This window comes from Lichenostomus cassidix, chromosome 19 (assembly GCF_008360975.1).
Source record: "Lichenostomus cassidix isolate B80296 chromosome 19, HeHo_3.0, whole genome shotgun sequence".
NCBI classification, from domain to species: domain Eukaryota; kingdom Metazoa; phylum Chordata; class Aves; order Passeriformes; family Meliphagidae; genus Lichenostomus; species Lichenostomus cassidix.
The window spans coordinates 10,420,377-10,440,741 of NC_139499.1; the positions used below are offsets into that span (position 1 = coordinate 10,420,377).

Below are 20,365 nucleotides of genomic sequence, written 5' to 3' on the forward strand. Positions count from 1 at the left end.
TTGTCTACTGCATTTTTTCCCTGTAGCAAGGAAGCATTACCAGGACAACCAGCCCCAGTGCTGGCAGCAGCATCACTGCTGCTGTGCAGAGTGAGCCTTCTGGGGCAGCAGGGAATGATCTCAGGGATGGTCTCGACCAGACCAAAGCTGAAGCCCTGGTTGGAAGGGAGCCACACCACAGGCGTGGGAGTGAGTGGGACACTCCGGGATGTGCTGTGGAACTGTCCCCACCGTTTCTGTCAGCTCGTGCTGTGCCTTTGCTGTGATCAGAACTGCAACTGTGAGGCTACTGGGTCAATAATGAACTAAATGTATTGGAGGGGTTGAGAGGTTCACTGCTGCTTTGGCACTTCCTGACTAAACCTGGCAGCACTTGGCAGGATCCACCTCTGGCCTGTGTTACTAGAGAGCCACTGCAGGGCTTAGCCATCCCTGGGTTTAGCCTGGTCTGGGCTGTGCCACACGGGCCAGAAAGTGCAACATTTGTTGTGGTTTAGATAGGAGCTGGAAGTTGATGTTTTAGACCATCTTGCACTTTAGAAGGTGAAACAAACCCGTCCTGCTTTTGTGTGTGGTGTGACCAATGTGTGCCCGGGGCACTGAGGAAAGGAAAACAACCCCTGGTTGGTAGTGAGTGGGGGCTGTGGGCATGGGGTCCCTACCTCTCCTCTGCCTCTTCCTGTCCATGTGAACTGCCTGAGAAATCACTCTTAGACAGCTCCTGCCTCCCCTGAGAGCTGTTTAAAAGGAAAAATACTTTGTTTTTGTAGACAGTGGTGGCTTGGTAATCCTTTAATGATTTGAATATTGCAAATGCTGAGTTGAGTGAAGGAAAAGCGCCCTTGGAGTGAGCTGTTGTGTCCAGCTGTACATAACGTCCGTGTATTAAATCAATACTGAGAGTCCTGTAGCAAGAGCACGTGCATAGAGGGGTGGGATGGACGGGGGGGAGCGGGGGGGTCGCGTTGGATTTGCAAGTCACAACTGGCGTTAACTGGCCTTTTTATCTTTCCACTGTGTCATGTAAGTAGCTGCTTTCCTGTCCTGCCTGTCCCTCAGGCTTCCCCAAGTTCATTCTGAAGAGAAGTTAGCAAAATCCTCACGTTTTAGAGTCGATCCCGACATCGACATGAAGGCAAATGTCAGATGTTTGTTTGAGCGCTTAGAGGTTGCAATTGGAGAGAAGTTTCCAGGCTGTAGGAGTTAACTGAAGCTATTGACACAATTTAAACAAAATCGGTAAAGGAATGTATATAATACTGCTCTGTGTTTTACAGTAAGATTTGTTGCTCTCAGACTGTGTAAAACAAAATTTATTCATGTTTTCTGCATATTAAAAAAATCTTATTGTACCAATTGGTAAACTATTAAATGCATATAAAACTAGATGTGGTTTTGTTTCCTTGGATGCCAGAATTAAAACTATTTTGAAAAAAGCTATTGCTGTTTCACCCTCAAATTTTGCTCCCACCTGCTTTGCCCTTGCTCTGATTTTAATTTAATTGTGCTCACCTGAGGACACAGGAAGTGGTTTTGAGGTGGTTCATGACAGCTGGAGTAGTGAGAGGTTTTGTTGGTTGATCCGGTGCAGTGAGGTGCTGCAGGAAATGCTCTGTGTGGGTTAAGCTGGTCTCATAGGTGGGCAGAACCTTGTAACCATGCCTGGCACAAGCCTTCCCTCGTTGGGTTGGGTTTGGTTGGATTTTGCCCTTACCTTGACCCTCTCTTCACCACAGCCCTGACAGGAGCTGCCTTTTGCTGCTCCTCACTCAGTGTTGGAGCTGTTGAGGGTGGTGGTTAAGGGCTGTGAATCCCCAGAGTTATCGCTCATGGCTTTGAGGTAGCACATGGGAGGTGAGTACCTGGAAAGCCAAGGCACTGGGTGGTTCTGGCAGCATTTTGAATAGAATGAGAACCTCCACAACTTGAAAGGGGTAGAGAGGTACAGACATGTTGGTAAATGGCAGTTATTTACCAGCCTACGTTGCCCTTGGAGCTCTTTGGCTATGGAGCCTCAGCAGCCAGGACTTGTGTCCATCATTCCACATGGGTACAACATCCCCAGAGCCACTGTGTCTCTTCTCCCACATCTCCCCAGGACAAGAGGGCCAAGTGACTCCCCTCCCTGAGCATGAATGGATTCTGACAGCAGAGGTTGTGGGTCCTGCACTCTCTGGGCTGGGGTTGTGACTGGTACTGGTTTAGAGGTTTTAAAGCCTCCATGTCACCTGGCCCTGTCTCTCCCCCAGCTCCTGCTCAAAGGAACAGGAGCGGTGGCTCCAGTGCTGCCACCAACACCTTGCACCAAACCGTAAAGAAACCAATAAAGTACCTGCAGGAGTTTAAAAAGCTTTTAATGGGCTGTAAGACACTAGTAAAAGAAAAATCTTGTAGGAAAGATGCACTGTAGTAATTTATTGATTGCTTTTCAGGAAATTCAGAATTTTTCTAATAGGAGCAAGTTCATTCGCAGTGAAGACTCTGCTTTGTTGCCTCCAACACTTCGGAGGCTGCTCCCTCTTTCCCCCGCCCAGCCCCGAGTTACAAATACCTGTAAGGTCAGACAGGAAACCGAGGGTACAGAGCACAGGGACAGCACTTGGCTTCAAGGGTCAGTAAAAGAAGCAGCGCGGATTAGCACGGGGCACGATCCATGACAGACAACGCGAGGGACGGAGAAAGAGAGAGGCTGGGCGGTGGCAGGGGCTGCGGCCAGCCCGCCCTTCTTCTACAGCTTGATCTGCTTGGAAAACAGGACATTCAACTCTGTCGGCATCCCAGGGCCTGCAGCAGCCACATCTTACCTGCTTGAGGACAGTGACAACCCCACGGGATGTGTGTGTGAGGGGAGCGGACAGGAGGAATTCTTTAGTGGCACCTGCCATTCAGTACCATCCACTGCCAGCAATGGAAGCTCCTGGCGCCAGTCCCAAAACCAGTGTGCAAAAAGGCCAGAGAAGGTATTTGCCAGAGGTTTCAGTGCTGGGGGACTTCAGTTTTTATTTAGACCTCCTCCCTACAACCTGGTACTTTCTGTTCATGATTCTGTATGGTTCAGGGCCCTCAGCTCTGTCACAGCTGCTGTTGCAAATGAGACCTCTATTTCTGAATTTTCCTCCCCTCTCCCCCCCCTTCAATAGAGCTGTGATTCCCTCCTCACTCCCCTTTTGCTCAGCCCTCATTTGCTGCATTCCCACCTCTCAGAGGCACTGGGGTTTCCACTACAGTGGAAGTTTGTGCGCTTTTTTAAACATCAATCCCTCACTCTTTGGATACGGTATCCCAAGTTACTCAGCTGCAAGCAGAGCAGAGGTGGAACAGTGAATATCATATATATATATATATATATATCTCTATATATATATCTATCTATATCTTTACCTTGAAAATTAGAATGTGAATGTTACAAAACCCCACTGAATTGCCAAACTGCCAACCAAACATAGAAAAAAATGGTTAAAGGAATCCCATGGCTATATCCTGATGTAGAAAATGCTGTACATCCCCCACTTCCACACGTCACAGGCTTCAGTCATCTGAGCGACACAAATACGGCTGTTCTTAGCACAGTCTTGGATCGTGACTGGGGGGAAATCAATCTTTTGGCTTGGAATCCACGCTTTACAAGAACGTGGAACAGTGACGGGGCTGGTTCTGTACTGGTTTAGCAAAGCAGTGTCCTTAGTCAACATAAAAATGACCTGAGAAATGTTACATCCCTCCAGACAGTTCATTTGGAATTCATATGTACAAAGTAGAAATAACTGCTGCGCACACACACGACACGGACACACACATGGCAGGAGGGCCCCGCGTGCCACCACGGGTCTGTGCTGCCTCCGGCCACTTCCCCTCGCGTGGCACACACAAGCTCGGGCAGACAGATTACATTGCTCAGATTAGTTCTTTGCATTGTGTATTAATTGTACCAGTGCAATAACATTGTCAAAAAGGAGGAGCTGCTCCAAGGGCAGCAAGGGCCCTGGGCCAGATTCAGAAAAGGGTGTTTTAAACTTTTTTTTTAAAGCGAGGTACACGTTAAGCAGAGCTCTGTGTTAAGGGGATGGCAGCGGAAGGCATGGTCGGCTCAGCCTCTTTCTCCTCCACAGCTTTGTCCTCTGCTTCCAGCTGTTCCCCACTTTTCATGCTTTCCTGGAGCTGCTGGCGTCGCTGCACCTCAGCTTTAAGGTTCTCCAAGTCTTTTTGGCTGAAGGGAAAGCAGGACGGAGCAGACATTAGACTGGCCATGGGACTGGTGAAGCAATGAGGTCGTGTTCAGTGAGGAGGGAACACTCCTCACACCTCCCTCCCCCACTGCTCAGCCATGCCTGAGCATGGCCAGCACCCAGTTTGCTGCCTGGGTTTGAATGGAGAGGCACCAGGATCTGCTCCCTCAGGGGCTGGGGCAGAGCAGGGGCTTCATCTCCATGATGGCCAGGCAGCCTCCAGCTGCTGCTGCTGCAGTTTTACTACCAATGATTATTTTTACAGCCTTAGAACAACACAGTCTTGGCTCAGATCATCTATTTCCACCATCATTCCAATCAAATTTTCAACTAGAAGTTAAAAGACAATTCATAGTAATGAAAAAAAAAATAAGAGTCCTGCTGTTTATAGTGGTCTTGATGATGCTAATCAGGGTCTGAATTGTGATCTTGGCTAAAACAAACAAATCCTGGGGAGCTGGTTTCTGCTCTCTCACAAACAAAGACAACACAGACTTGATTTCTAAAGGCATAACCCAAAGAATCACTGTACCTTAGTGGAATGAAGAGAATTCCATTGATAATGTTCAGCTGCTCCAGGACACTGGCCATACTGGGAGCTGTGAACTACATCACAAGGGAAAAGGTTTTAGGAGTCAGAACCTAGAGAGGACTCTGAACTGCTGAGCACATCCAGACACTATTTACCAACAGCTGAGGAAATGGCATCATTTACATTATCCACCACTGTATATCCATAAGTTAGCAAGCATCATCTAGAGCTCACCAGTTCCTGCAGGAACCTCCTGCTGAACCCTGCAGGACTTCAGTTAAATACAGTGCAGTGCCAGCTCCAAAATATGTTGGGTTTTCTGCCCTCCTTCAAGTATTCTAACAAGGGTAAATCCTTTAGTGCTGCTTTTATGGGTTTGAGCCTCTTCACTGGCCCCAGTTCCCAGGACTTAACTTTTACTTGATTCAAGGTCCTTGTGCTCCCTTCATGCCATGAACCCCTTAGGTCTCTTGCCAGTTCTCTATAGGGAGAACACCAACCCACAGAGCACTGTGCCACTCTGTCCTCCCCGAAGCTGGAATTCTTTCCCAATCTGCTGGGGTGCAGCCTGGCAGGGAGAGCACCCACTGCTCAGGCTGGGTGCTTTGCCAGGTGTGCAGGCAGGCAGGAGCAGCTGGGTTGGGCCCAAGAGGGCTGGTTGTTCCTGCTCCATGTAAGGTAAGACAGCCCCTCTGTGCTCCCTGCCCAGCCTCCCCAACCACAACATCCCTGGAAGGAGAACAAAGCATCTGGTAAAAGATGACAGGATTTCTGAGGATGAGGAAACTGAAGTACTTCTTCTGAGTTGAGCAACCTGCCCCCCGGCAGTGAGTCAGCAGCAGGGCAGGGTTGTGTGGAGGTGTGCCAGGCTCTCACCCCAGGAGCTGTCCCTGTACCCTGCTGCTTCCCCAGGCACCCTGCAATGCTGGCATCTGCACCCAACTGCCCGAGCTAGGGAGAAAGAGCTGGAGCCAGGAATGCTCTGCTCAGAAGGGACAGAGGCTCCATCCACACTGGTGACACCACACTGAGGCCACTGCCTTGGCAGGGACTTCTGCCAGGGAAGGGTCTGATGTAGCACAACCACTACCCCCTTGTGACACTCCACATCCCTCAGGAGCAGCTGGACAGAACTCGCTGCTGGCACAGCATGCTCCCCAGTGCTCCAGGTTACCTTCAGTGGCATGATGTTGGCATTGGAGCCATTCTTGTAGATCTCGTTCATTGTGCGCTGCAGAGCGACTGCTTGCTGTGTCAGGTATTTCAAGTACTCTGAGCTCTCTTTGGTCTTTTCGTGGTGTTCGCCGAGCTGATGGGAAATGGGAAAAAAAAGCCTCAATATCACAAGTGAGAGCAGGACCCAACCCAGGGCACACACCTGGATACTGCCAGCTCAGCATCCCTACAGGAACTCAGCAAAATGGATTTTACCTGCCTTGGCATTCAAAAACCAATAAAACAGTTCCTCTAGGAGCCTTATTACCAACATTCCATATTTTCATGAATTGGGAGCACATTGCCAGGTGAGTGGCATTCCCTGCACTGGGCTCTTCTTCCAGGAGTGGCATTCCAGCATCCCCCCAAGCTGGCTGTGCTTCCAGGACCAGTATTCCAGCATTTCCCGCACTGGGCTGTGCCTTCAGCCAGCTCAGCAGCGCTGAGTCACCGTGCAGCCACAGACGTGCTCAGACAGCCCCAGGCTGGGGCAGGAGTTTCGCTGAGCAGCAGCCAGGCTGCGAGCTCACTACCAAACCAGTTTGGAGCTGGTATTTGAAGACTAGTGGTGCAAAACATGGGAAGAACAGACCAGTTTTTTCCAAGCCCCACCAGAAATTGGGGCCATGCCATGACAGAAGGGCTTGTCCAGCCATGAGTAGAGCACTGACATACTTGCAGGAAGCTGGGCAAAGACTCCTGGCAGAGCAGTGGCAGTTACTGCACAAGGCAGCAATTTTGCCCTGGCCCTACAAGGATTCCCTGGTGCCTGTTTGTAGGAAAGGCCTCCCCAAGGCCCAGGCTGGGCACTGGTTTGCAGAGGAACTGCTCGGTTCTGGCCCTACAGTGACAGGACACAAGTGTGCAGCACACAGCTCATCACCTGGTTCTTGTAGATGGTGTAGCCTTCCTTCTCATGCTGCAGAGCTGACCGGAATTCTGCTTTGCTCTCATACACTCGGGCAACCAAGTGGTGGCTGAGGGAAGGAAAAGGGTTGAGTCACTTCTGTGAAGAAGACATATTTCTGCGCTGCAGCAAGCGTGACTGTGACATCACTGTGTCTGGGCTGAAAGTGTTAACACGAGGGTGAAAGGAGACAATGCAGCACCCTGGGAGTTACTTCTTCCCAGCCTAGCTGGGGATTCAAATACTACATTGATTAGGGTTGGATTTTGTTGGAATGCTGAGAAGTGACCTACAGAGGTAAAGGCTGAACTGGGGATCTTTCCTCCTGCATCCAGGAAAGCTGAAGGCCACAGCAGTGAATCAAAGGGAGAGGCACATCCATGGGAATATCTTGGGGCTGGATTTATTAACTGGAGAGGAAGCCCTAAGCCCTCAGGCAGAGCCACACCTGAGTCCCCTGGGCTCTCTCCAGTTGGGAGAGCTGCCTTGGCTTGGACTGTTGGCCTTGGTGCTTGTGGAACGAAAAAGAAATTGCTGTGTTTGGCAGTGTTACTCTGTGGGAAAGGATGGGTTTCTCCAAGAATCCCAGTGTCACTGAGGGACAGCAGAACACTCTCTGCAGCCTGCACATCCATCAGCTACTGAAAAACAAGGCAGGCTCTTGCAGGTGCTTAATCAGGTTGATTTGCACCCTGACAGAGAGCAGATGGCTGTGATGTGGCAGCAAGAACTGGGCCATGGCTGGCTGATAGAACCAGTTATGCACTGAAGGACAAGGCATCCAGCACTGCAGCAGTGGGCACTGGGAGCAATCCTACAAGTGTCACCACTCCCAGCTCCCTTGGGAACACACAGAAGCCACTTAAGGTTTTTATTCAAATACAGGACTTTATGGCAAAGGACAAAACCACATTAAATGATTCTCAAAGATCCCTCCCCGAGGGCTGTAACAATTAAACATGAGCATTTAATATGCTGTCTCTGGATCCCAGTGTAATTCCCTTACAGGCTCTCCAACCTTTACTCCCCACATATATATTTCTACTGAGAGTCCACAGGGAGGGACTAGGGTCATCTTGACAGATTTTCTGAGCAAGCAGCATCACAGTAGATACTATAATTCATCTTAAGGGATGTCCATCTTTTGAAATAACAAACTTGCATACTGCACCATGACGTTGACTTCTGGGACAAGACTGAATCCCCAGTTCACAAGAGCAGACCCTCCCATGTGAGCACTTGGTGACTGTGCTCACTCTGACAGCAGTGACCCAGCCCAGTACCCCACCCTGCCTCACCTCAGTGCAACCTTCAAAGACTTGGAGCCGTGATACTTGGAGCTGATGGCCAATGCGTTCTCCAGGAACCGCAGGGACAGGTCATACTCCATGACCCCGTGGAGCACCAGGCCAATGTTGTTCTGTACAGAGAAGCCAAGCAGGCATTGGGAAAGACACACTGACAGTACAGTACCTACCCAGTGAACAGTGGGATCTCCCAGGTAGGTCACTACCAAGGGGCTGCAGCCCCTGGAGACAGGGACCATCCTCCCCTGAGGCAACTCAGCTCAAACGAGCCAGGCACATGGGAGGTAAGGAACTCTCCAGTTTATGCCAGGGCAACAAGAATGTAATAAACAAAGGAGCTTCCCTAAGGATTACAGGTGCTCAAACCCCATCTGCAGTATCCCAGGGCAGAACTCAGCACAGAGGCTGACCTTCCCAGGCAAAGGGTCAAATTCCTTTTTTCCTTCATCTGATGGCACCAACCAGTAACAACCCAGGGAGGAAAAGCACTGCCTGAGCATTTGTTTTCAACAGCCATCATGTGGGTATCTTAAAGGCCAAGAGGTTTCTTTGAGATTAGGGACGTGAAGACTCTTAAACAGATTACTTACATCTAAGAGTGCCATTTCTGGGTGATCCTCCCCAAATACCAACAGCATGAGGTAGCGTGCACGGTACAGCAGGTTCAGCGCTGTCGAGAGTTGGCTGTTTGCAAAGCAGTACAGAGCCAGGTGCATCTAGGACAAGAAGAAGAAAGTTGCAGAAGAGAGGAAAATGCAGCTGTTTTCCAGCTGCAGACACAAACTAAGGCTCACAGACTGCAGCCAGACCCCTGAGGTGCTGCTGCTCCCCAGCTCCCTATACTCACATATTCTTGGATGGTGTTGGGGTGTTCGATGCCCAGGACCCTCTCGCTCATTAGCACCGCTTTCTGCTGATTGCTTAAGGCCTGAACAGAACAGAACCCAGAGCAAGTCACCATGCTGTGAGCTTGAACAAGTATGGGGAAGGAATGAGAGGACTGAGGAGATCCCCTTGGAGCCCCTGCTTACCTCTGAGTAATCTCCCATGATATAGTTGAGCCGAGCTAGCAGCCTCAGGCAGGCACAGATTTCTACATGCATAGCACCATACACATTGTTGAACAGGTTTAAGGCTTCGTTGATGAGCTCACAGCCCTCCTTCAAGAAACCTGAAAAAAACATATATCCACATATATATATTTATATATTTATGTATGTTAAATAACGCCTAACACTGCTGGAGACATGCTGCATGTGAGGTGAGACCAGCAGTGGGATACACAAAGGTCACTCTTTGGGGTAAGGGTATCACTGCCCTGACCCATCCTTGCTCATCACAGGTGGCTTTATAGCAGGAGTGTTCCAGGTGGTCTTGGAGATCAGGATTCTCTACCAAAGTGGATTGGGCAGGGGTGTCCTGGTGCCCATGCCCCACACACCCTGCTCCTCCCATTATCAGTGGTCATCCTGAGAGGCAGAGGCATGTGGGTTCTGTACCTTGCTGAACCTTTGCTTGCCCGCTCTGGAAGAAGTGGAAAGCATCGGAGGCTTTGGGGTTTACATGCTTCACTACAGGGAAGATGTTGAGAATATCCTCTTCTGTGAAGGTGGGCTTGTGCCTGTTGTCAAAGTTGTACTCCTTCAGCAGGATCTGGATGGACCAAAAAGAGTGGAGGGTACAGTCACCCCTTGCATAAGGCCAGAGAAGGGGTGAAATTCTGCACATGGATTCACAGTCAAAACACCTCCTGTACCATGACGTGGGACAGAATTCTCCAAGGTGGTCAGGTGTAGGTGTGCACTGCCACATGTACATGGCATAACAGCACCGCAGTGACAACACTAAACCCTTGACAGGAGAGCTCATCCAGTTGTCCCAAAGCCCACAGAAGAGCAAGAAGGCAGTGCAATTATTCTGAAGCTGGCTGTTCTACCAAGGGTCATGTCATCAAGTTTACCCTAAGAGGGAACTAGATTACAGATCTCTTTCTCAGAGCTGGGACCTGTATTCCAACATGAACACCACAGAGACCTTTTGGGGCTCATGCTGTGCCTGCAAAACACATTGCACTTAACTCTTCATGTTCCCCAGTACAGAACATGATGGCAAGGGAAGGAGGATGTGGATCTTACCTGGACTCCAGTTTTGAGGGAGATTTCACGGAGCAGGGTGATTTTCTGTAGATTATACACTTCAGCTGCTTGGTCAACATTCTCACTGCAGAAAGCACACACAAGCTTCAGCTCTCAGGGGACTTTCTGCTCAAGGACATCCCTCCAGTGTGGGTACCTGAAGCACAGGTCCCTGTACAGCCAGGTGCTAACTCAAACCCAAGACTAACACTGCAGAGTTTGCCCATAGTCTGTGAAAGCCTACAGAGCACAGCAGTGCTTTTACAGAAATCCTACACATGCTCTGCTCAAAGCCCACTGCAGCATTTGGGCTGAATACCTTCAGCTCTTGGTGAGCAGTGAGCAGTCCCTGACATGAAGGGATTATCCCTGTCCAACTATCAAAAGCTTTGATCCAACTAGCCATGGCTTCTCTCTTGGGCCACTTCATTGGTGCTTCCAGTTTAACACTCACAATGTGCCCCTTCCTTATTCCCCACCTCTGCTCACATACAGGAGCAGCTGTCCTTTTTTTGGAACAGAAGCTGCCTTCAGCCAAAATCACTGTTGACATAGACAAGTATCTTTTGACTATACTTCTGCTTCTCACCTTCTGGTCCCCTCTGTACACTTAGGAGAGCTTTCCCTTCATCTTCTGTTTTTCCTGGCTGCCTTTGCACCATAGGTTTCATCTGATTCAAAATTTCACTCCCCCCTGCTACTCTTAGCACAATTTCTTTCCATTAAAAATTAAAAGTCCCTCAAGGGTAAAAATTTTATTAAAACGGAAAACAGATCAAAAAAGGAGGTCCTGGTAAAGAACAAGAGCTACAGAAGTTTGGTGAGTCCAGGCACAAGCTGGGGTCACCTGCTCCACTTACCATTCAAGACTGAAATCAAAGTAGCTCTTTGCTTCTGAACAAATATTTTTCCATAGCTCCTGAGGGGTCATGCTGGCCCATGCAGTGTTATCAGCATTTCCAAGGTTCCTGTTTTTCCTCTTCTTATTCTTCTTCTTGGAGACCAGCTCATCAGCTGGAAGATGGGCAATGGGATTTGGGAAGGAGCTCAGAAAACAATTGAGGAAGTGGCTGATGGCGGCGGATAAACCCGACAGCTCCACACCCTACAGTGAGACACCAGAGTCAGTCAGAGACACACCTGCCATCACACAGCACTGCTCACACACATCCAGTCCTACAGAAACAGGTATCCTCACAAGGAGAGGAAGGCAGTACTTGCAAGTGACACTAGCACAGAAAGAATTATATCGATGTAGGAGTAAGTATACACCTACACACACAAGTGTGGTGTTACATTTCGGGCTGCTACCTGGGACAGAGAAAGCAGTGCAAAGAAGATTTTGGCACTGGAACCAAGCCAGGTGTATTGCTGTGCTGTGTGTGAACAGGTACAGGGATATGTTGTGTTGAGCCAATTATAAAGGCTTCTTAGAAGGGCAAAAGAAACATCGTTTAAGACGAAAAGGTATTACAAGGAAAACAAGCTGTGATTTCACTTTTAAAAGCCTCCAACATAATGAGTGAGGATCTGGGAAAACATGAATGATTGCTCTCTGGGAAAGCTTTCTTCAAGTGGGAACTTGTATTCCCTTACATACAGGGCTGTACCTATTTCAGTGCTAATGAGCTTGTACTTCCCGTTGCCATGCAACCCCCAGGAACTGCCTAATGAGAGGAGAGCCCCAAACAGCTCTGTTTGTGGAAAAAAGTCATTAGGGAGGACACATGAGGCAAGAGGTCAGATTGCAGATCATACCTGGAGGTATGTCTTGAAGATGTGTTTGGCTGATCGAGTGATCAATTCGCTGATTCCAATTTTCTACCCAAAGGAATAAAGAACAGACTTAGTCAATTGGCAAGAAAATGGAAAAATACACTGGGCATTTGAAATGGTCTTTTACGAAGATCTGCAGAAGACACACGCTATTCTCCCTGCAGCACAGAACTGCAAAAGCATTTGACAGCCCTCCTGGAGCCTGGTGACCACAAGCCAGCAGTGTGGCTCAGCACAGCTCCACCAGTGCTTCAAGGGCTGCCACAGCCCAGCCCTCACCTGCTCCTGGGTGGCCACACTCACAACACTTCAGAATTTGATCCAAAGCCCAGATGCATCTTAAAGGCTTAAAAAAATGCATGGCTGAAAATCCAACTGTGTTAGCTACTATTACATTTGGGAATCCCTAAAGCAATTCTCTACCCCAAAGGACACTCACAGTCCTTAATACTATGAAAAACATTAAGGATTTGGGAGAAAAAGCTCCCCAGCCACCACTTACAGGTCCTTCGCCCTCCTCCCCTATTTTTGAAGCTGTTTATTTTTACACAGAGAGAACAACTGGCCAAGTGGAAACCTCCTCAGGACAAACAATGCCAGAGTGAACTGTCTGACGTTAAGCCTGATGCTCACATAGATGTGATCCAGCTGTGCACGGCCAGGGGTCTTGGTGATGAAGTTGATGACTTTGCCCAGGTAACGCATGTTGATGCCCCTCTGGTGCATGGCCTCAGCCAAGGTCGCCCCATCCATCGGGAGCACAGTGTGATCCAGGCAGTCCTTGACCTGCAGGGAATGTACTGACTTTGGTCACTGAGGACAACATAGAGGAGAGAACTTCCATTTAAATTTTTATTTTAAAAAAAACACACCAGGAGGCAGGACTGGTGTTAGCCAATGGCACTGCAGACACCTCGTTAGCTGGGACTGAGGGTCACTCTGAAGGCAGGCACTGACCCCAGAAAAGACTCTTTGGCTGGGTAACCTGCTCTAGAACCAGGGACCACCATGGCACATGGGCAGTACTGCAGTAGCCAGCCCAGTCTGGGCGAGTTCCTTGCCACTGGGGCCACTTTTACCCCTCTGTCTCAGTGGAAAAGGAGCAGCACTACACTCTCATGAGAGGCAGAGGCAAAACAACTCCTACTTGTGCAACTAGCAGGCTAACCCTTCTTCAAGGGCCTCAGGGTCACTCCACATTTCCAATTAGAAGAGTACGTGGAGCTGTGCACACACAGCTGATAAGGAGAAATGGCACTTGCATTTTAAGCTGTGTTGCAGTGCTGATAAACAGTTGTTTAATTCACGTCATGGAGTAACACCAGCTCCTCTCTGATATGCATAGGACTACCTGCTACAGCAGCTGGTCTCACACAGGCCTGTGCAGTGTTCTGGGTTTATACACTGGACTATCAACTACCTTGAATCAGCAATCACCAAGCCCTTTTCTGACTCATTCCCCTCCTTTTTTATTTAAAGACTGAATAGCTGGTTCTGAAGGTTGTACTGACTACAAAATTAGTGTATTTAGAGTTCAGAAGAAACCTTCCAACAAGGAAAACTCTCCTACACCAGACCAGCAACTCCTGGACCTCTTGGAACAGAACTCATGAGTTCTCCCCTGCCAGTTCCAGTGCCTGCTCTGGAATCTGCATTAGCCATCAGCTCAGCAAGTGTCCCAAGAAAGGAGAAATTGGGATTTCTTATGTGGCCAGGTGCATGGGTAACATCCAAAATGCTTAGGGCTTACAGAAGGAGTTTTCATGACATCTATTAGTAAGAACAATTTCCCAGTTAACTTCAAATTATTAGTCACTGCTTGAGTCACAACCAGGGTCAGCTAAAACAATAAGCTGCGAAGGATGCCCAGGGCTAGGGAGGATGGCTTGTGTGGTCTCTATTGTCCCAAACTCTTAGCAATAGCTATTAATTACTAGTGCCAAAAATTGCTTGTTGAATTGAGGTGGAAAAATTGTGCCATGATGTAAGATGGGAAATGGAAAACCCCTCGTGCCCTTGCACGCAATGCTCATGCTGTTCCTCGTGGTCCCCAGGGCCACTGCTTGCCCAGAGCAGCCAGGCTGGCCCTTGGTTCCTTACCAAGCCTGGGATCTGGCACGACAGCAGGAATGCAGCAGCATCCTTCAGCAGCTGCTTCTGATCCTGCACCTCCTCTTTGCTCGACTCAGGGAAGCGAACGCCTGGGAGAGGAAAAGAGAAAAACATCAACCACAGCAACTGACAGAAACAAGTCCTCTACACAAAGTACATAGTAAGAGCAGGTAAAAAGTTAAGAGTAATTGTCTCCATGGAATTAAAGATGCTTCAAAAACTTATCTCAAACTATACATGTTTTGATGGGAAGAGCACTGGCTGCTGTGTTCAGGCAGTGGCTAGGCTGTTCAAACTCAACGGTTTGGCCATTCCACTGCAATGTGCCTGCACACTGCCCAGAATTCACCCCCAGAAACAATCTGGGAATTTCTTCTCAATTTACCAATAAAAAAATACTGCTCCCAGCCATGGAAAGCCACATGTGATGCCTGTGCCTGCGGAAGGGCACTGTGACTGCTTACTGAAACATTACTAAAACAAACCCTGCCCTTCACTGAGGGCCCAACATCAGTCATTCAACTAGAACTGTTATTTTTTGTGTAAACTACTAGATGAGGATCAAATTTGATTTTTTTTCCTCCCACTTCTTTTCATGTGGTCTAGCAGCTGGGATGACAGAGAATCACAGGAAGATTCTTGGCAGCAACCTGCAGCCCTCCCCCGAGACACTCCCCGCCTGCACTTGGCAGCTCCAGCACTGCAATCCATTACTCTCCTCTGTATCTCAGTGCATCACAGAGAGCCCTGCACCATGCCCAGCGAAACAAAAGCCAGGAACAATCTTGGCTACAGAACAGTTTTTGTCTGCAGCTGGCTGGGCAGAGCACCCCTCTGTAGGGCTGAACCCAGCTCTGGGTACACATACCTGGTGAGAAAATATCTGGGTTAAACCGAATATCAAATGATGTGTCACTAATGGATCCTACAGCCTTGCAAGCATTCCGAATCACTTCTCTGCTTTTGGGATCCACTGGAGCAGGAAGAAAAACAGAATACAAATGAATCTGGAGTTCAGGAAGTGACAAATCTACCTATTAAATTAAAATAAAGTTCTGTTACTAAAACCAGCAATGATGGCACAGAGAACAGCAGCAAAGTCTGAATAACAGCACATAAGATGACCCAAAAACCCTGTGGACCTCCCAGCCTCCGAGCACACTCAGAAATCCAAGCCTGGGGTTCCCACAGGTGCCTGTGCACCACTCGCCTCCCGCCTGGCCCCAGCACTCTCCTGCACCTCACAGGCCAGCCTGGCCTGCTCCTGCTCCCTGGCAGAGCTGAGGCACTGGTGGCCTTGCTGGCTTCAGACACTCACCCATGCAGCCCCCAGGGGTGAGCATTTCACCAGGGTGTGAGCAGCTCTAACAAGGAGGCCAAGCAATACTGACAGTGCTTGTCCTGTTTAACAACCATCAATCACCCCAACCACCCCCAGCCTGGCGCTGCTCCCGCCACTGACAGCCCACCAGGCCTGTGCTGAGGATGAAATACCTGTTCCATCGTCAGATGCGATGGTCTCAGCGAGCTCCTTCACTTGATCAAGTCCAGTCACGCTATCCTCTATTTTGCCATCCTCTGACTCAGGCCTCTCGCTGTCTGCGGTGCCATTCTCTGGAGAGGCACCATTTTCCAGAGCAACTGAGCTCTGCTTGTTGGCTTTCTGCTGCATCAGCTGCAGTGCAGCCAGCTTCATGAATAAGAGATACCTGCAGCAAAGGGAAAGGGCAATTCAGCACAGCGGAATCCCAGAGGAATCCCTGCTCTGCAGGGAAAAATCCCACCAAATTAGCATTACAGACCATACAGCTTCCCTGTGGAAAGGCAGGATATACATCCACTTCCCAAAAATCCAAGGAGTGCGTTATTGGAAGAAGCAAAACAGTGGGTTTGCATTACCCATCTCCTTACAGCAGTTACAATTGCTTCCCATAGGCAGCATCTGCAGCCACCTCAGGAAGACTCACTGCCAGATTCACAGGATCAGTCACACACAAAGCAGCAGCAGTTTGGCCAGGAGAGCTCAGCAGAAAGAGGCCCAGGATCTGCCAGGCTCAGAGCAGTGCCCTGCAGTTGCAGTCCTGCAGGCTGCTGGGCTGGGAGCTCTCCCAGAGTGGCAGAGCCTTAGGGCAGGGGCAGAGCTATGCTGGTGCTGGCTGCAGAACTGGCTGCTCAGCAGGCAGGGCTCCTCCAGCAGCAGCAGGAGGGCTCATCTTCCAAGCACGAAAAGCACAGGCTCTGGCCACCTGTGACAGCAGAGCAGCTCCACCGGGAGCACCACACAACTGCAACGTGTCCTGCTCTCCGAGCTCCCACTGCCTTGGAAACACCAAGCAACCCAAACATCCCACCATAAACATGCCTACAGCAGTTCCAATATGATTTTTTTTAGCCTCTAGAAACAAAGGTAACATTCAGGACATTGGGAGAGCCTTAAAAAGAAGCATAAATGCTTCACATTCTCAGCCATCAAGTGGACAGGATACCTGCAGGGAAAGAAGAACTTCCAATTGTCTGGACAGGAATCAACAAAAACAGATCTGGAGACTAAAACACAAACCATCTCTTTCCCTGGCTCCTTGGGCCCCTATCCGAAGACCTACTGTTCTCATCTCTTGTTCATTAAGTTTCTAAAATTACATTTGCACAGCCAAGCAATGGGGCAATTAGCTGCCCACTTCTGGGAGCTCTGCTGGGATGTTCCCAGGACAGTGCAGCAAAGTCCTGACTTGGACCATCACCAGCTGCAGATGGAAGAAGGGGGGACCTCTACTCACCTGTGTTCGACAAAGGCATCAACAAGCTCTTGCCGCAGACAGCAAAGCTTGTGTCTGTGCTGTTTGGGGAACCCCATTTTCTTACATTCCTCTGGCATATCTTCCCCTTCAACAGGCAGAAAGTTTAGATCTGGAGGGAAAGTGCGTAGCAGGTCCAGGATGTAGTGACGCCCGTCATTGCCAATAATGCCTTTGCACTCCACCGAGGAGCACAGCTCCACCTCCTCGTTCTTGTCATTGAGAACTTTGTGCTTCTGGATCTTCAGTGGCCTGCTGGTCTTCTCCAGCAGCTCCAGGTACTTGGGGTGTGACACAACTGTCTTGCCAAAGTCTATTGACCCATAGATGACACTCTGTTCCTGCTCCCGCTCCAAGATGCCAGGAATAATAGACTGAGCTGTCACCCTGTACCCTCTGTAATCCACCACGACAGTCCCCAGCGTGTACAGCCCTTCCACATCCACAGCATTGTAGGTCCGCACACCATTGAGGTCATTGGTAGGAGCTACATAAGCAGCAACGTCTCCACCAAAGTCCTTGTAGTGGTCACGGACGTCAAAGCCCAGGCTGAAGAAGATGTTGTTCCAGATGAACATCTGCATCTTGGTCTCCTCGCTGGGATTGATGGCCATGACATTGCCATCGATGACGGCCATAGCACCTCGTGTTGCTGCTGCAGTGAAGTCGCTGTGAACCTGGAGGCACGTGGAGAGAAAGCTGGGTCAAGATGGGCCACACTCCCAGCACCCTGCTCTCAAAGCTCCCTGCAAATTTTTCCTTTGCTCCTCTTCTCCCAATAGCATTCCAGCAGGCAGGCAGGTCTGCTGGCTTTTACTCCTGTGAGCCTGGCTGGTGGCTTAGACACAAGCCCCAGGAGCCAGAACACAGGCAGCAGAGAAGGGGCTGTGTGAGGAGCTGCCTGCATATCCCAAAGTTACCTTGAAAATGGCTCGTTCTCTCAGCAGCCTCTCAGGCAGGTTCTTGCGTGGCAGCTCCCTTGTGGTCTGCAGCTCCTCGTTCCAGTCTCTGGTCTGAAAGAGGGAGGGAAAGACTTGTAGGACACAATGCATTGTGTGGGAAGGGGCTAGAGAGGCAACATTCCTGCTTCACAAGGCATTTTGGGAGAGAAGGGAGAGGAAGGGGCAATTAATTCACACAGCTCAGCTGGAGCTCAGAGGAAGTGACTTAGCAGCAAGAATGAACACACCTCGAGAGTGGATTTTATTCAACAGCAGTTTGGGACAGATGTTGCATCAGCCCAGCTAGTGCAGGGCAGTGTCACTGAAGGGGCAGCACGGTGCAGGTACCTTTAGCCAGTGCTGTGGTCACACTGCAGGCACGTGCTGCTCACAGCCAGCCATTCCTGCCCTGCACCACTTCGTGCTACAAAGCTGCAGCTGAAGCATTTGGAACAATCTGCTCAGAGACACAAGAGCCATTTCAGATGTGACTGGCACAAGGGAGTGCTCTGCCTCCTGTGCAGTGGCACTCTTCACAGAAGGGACATGGAACTTATAAACACCTAGCAGAAGCTGCTCCTCTCAGTCGCTTCCATGCTCAAGGCGCTGCAGCCTGAGCAGCACAGCCCCTACAGTCAAGGGCCCTGTGAAAAAAAAAGACTCCTGCAAGTTTTCCCTTGATGAGCAAAATCCTCCTGCAAATACCAGAGGTTACTTGTTGAAAGTTAACTTGTTCCCGGCTCAGCTAGCAGCAAAACTCTTGCCAGTGTCATCAGGCAAAGCAAGACCAGTACCTGTCCAGGTATGTGCTCCTCATAGCCCAGTCTAGAAGTGTAAGCGTCCTCTGCCCGGACACAGTCCATGGCATGCTCTGCTTGCGGAGCCGTCCAGCTGTACACTTGGAAAGGAGTGGCTATCCTCTCAAAAGGGTGTCTCTGAACCCTAGTTTGGGAGAACAACAATTACACATTTCTCAAAGGAAGAATCCTTTCTATTCCAAGAGAACTTTCCCTGTCCTTTCACACTGGTCCATACAGGCAGCCCACAGTGGAAACCCAAGCTCTGCCGAAGGCTCTCTCGTGTAATCTGTCTGCTCTCAGCAGGGGCTGGGGGCTCATCTGTAGTTACTTCTGGCTCAAGAAGCAATACAGTGCAATAATTTTTAAATGGCCAGATAGTCCCAGTGGTGGCTGGAGGCTACTGCTAATTTCAGCCCTTTTCTAGTGTCACTTTCATCTCCTTATAATGAAGCAGGAGCAGAGCTCCCGAAAGCCACACAATGTGCCTGTCAATCCACACCCTGCTGAGCCGAGGCAGTTCATTAAGTGACTCTGAAGAATGACAGGCCTTTGCACAGGACCCACTGTCCTGAAGCAGAACAAATGGTCCCTGCAGCAAGGACGGGAGAATCAAACAATGCCTTATTGTTGTGTTGTTATTATAGGAGCTAGAGGAAGTTACAGAAAATTAACATGCACAGACATGTTTAAATAACCAGCCTCTCTCCAATGTAAGCCTACACAAAGCCCTCATGTGTTACTTTCACTAATATTTATGCTTCAGTCTCTGTTGTGGATCAGAGGAGAAGTATGGAGTGCTCAGGTAACCAGTGCTGCTGCAGTTCATGGCCACGCTGTGCATTAGCTCTGCTGCCCAGGGAGCCTCCCATGGCCATGTGGCCACCACAAAGCCTTGGTGAGGAGACCCACACCTCAGGAGCTGTCAGTGTACCCACAGTGTCCCTTTGCACAAGCACTGGAGCCCAACTCTGGGCTCCTTTCCCACTGTGCAAATTGTCCTGCATGTTTATTTTGCCAGGAGCGACAAAGCACCTGAATTCCAAGCAAGACCCATAACTGAGACTGCCATGGCAGCAGAATGCTGTTGTACCCCCACCCTTTGCTTCTGGCAGAATTAAAACACTAAATCTACACACTGTAAGCAAGAGCCAGAAGCAGCCACACAGCTGAGCCTCCCCAGCTTCACACTGCACTGTGCGAGGAACTAGAGAGGAAGAAGCACTGCTACCGTTTCTTCTGCAGGGCAGAGAAGTTTTTTTTGAAGGTAGGGCTGATCTGGTTAAGTAGTTCCACCAAGGAATGACTGAGAAAACTGGGGTTTGCAGGTTTGGGATTGAAGTTGTATGCAGTAGATCTGCAAGAGAAAAAAAAGAAACAGTCACAACCCATTGTCATACCTGAGACTTCCCACACCCTGGGAAGGTGGAACATGACTGAGAGCTCTTCATACACACACAGTATCAAAGGCTGCACCATGTGCCCTTGCCTGCAAAATGGGAGGCCATGGGGCAGAGGCAGATGGGCAGCAAGGACCTTATCCAGTCTCCCCACATGAAACAGCCAGTAACCCTGTACCTGGCCCTGATGGTTTTTTAATTTAGACCTTCTTCAGCCATCCC

At 49.6% G+C, this 20,365-nt stretch overlaps 1 protein-coding gene across 2 annotated transcripts in view; it reads right to left on the reverse strand.

Moving 5' to 3' along the window:
• Positions 1-2,338: 2,338 nt before the first annotated feature.
• The window catches only part of CLUH (CLUH binding protein of NUMT mRNA), a 33,300-nt gene continuing 15,273 nt past the window's right edge, over positions 2,339-20,365 (reverse strand). For both annotated transcript variants that reach the window (XM_085078628.1, XM_085078627.1), the window contains exons 7-26: positions 19,975-20,100; positions 18,741-18,888; positions 17,926-18,018; positions 16,988-17,682; positions 15,705-15,919; positions 15,079-15,183; positions 14,199-14,299; positions 12,732-12,884; positions 12,081-12,143; positions 11,183-11,427; positions 10,323-10,407; positions 9,687-9,840; positions 9,219-9,358; positions 9,035-9,115; positions 8,778-8,903; positions 8,179-8,300; positions 6,857-6,950; positions 5,933-6,067; positions 4,759-4,832; positions 2,339-4,207 (exon numbers count right to left, since the gene is read on the reverse strand). In XM_085078628.1, the coding sequence (XP_084934754.1) occupies positions 4,039-4,207; positions 4,759-4,832; positions 5,933-6,067; positions 6,857-6,950; positions 8,179-8,300; positions 8,778-8,903; positions 9,035-9,115; positions 9,219-9,358; positions 9,687-9,840; positions 10,323-10,407; positions 11,183-11,427; positions 12,081-12,143; positions 12,732-12,884; positions 14,199-14,299; positions 15,079-15,183; positions 15,705-15,919; positions 16,988-17,682; positions 17,926-18,018; positions 18,741-18,888; positions 19,975-20,100 (3,124 nt within the window). In that variant the 3' untranslated portion in view covers positions 2,339-4,038. The remainder of the gene's footprint in view (positions 4,208-4,758; positions 4,833-5,932; positions 6,068-6,856; positions 6,951-8,178; positions 8,301-8,777; positions 8,904-9,034; positions 9,116-9,218; positions 9,359-9,686; positions 9,841-10,322; positions 10,408-11,182; positions 11,428-12,080; positions 12,144-12,731; positions 12,885-14,198; positions 14,300-15,078; positions 15,184-15,704; positions 15,920-16,987; positions 17,683-17,925; positions 18,019-18,740; positions 18,889-19,974; positions 20,101-20,365) is intronic.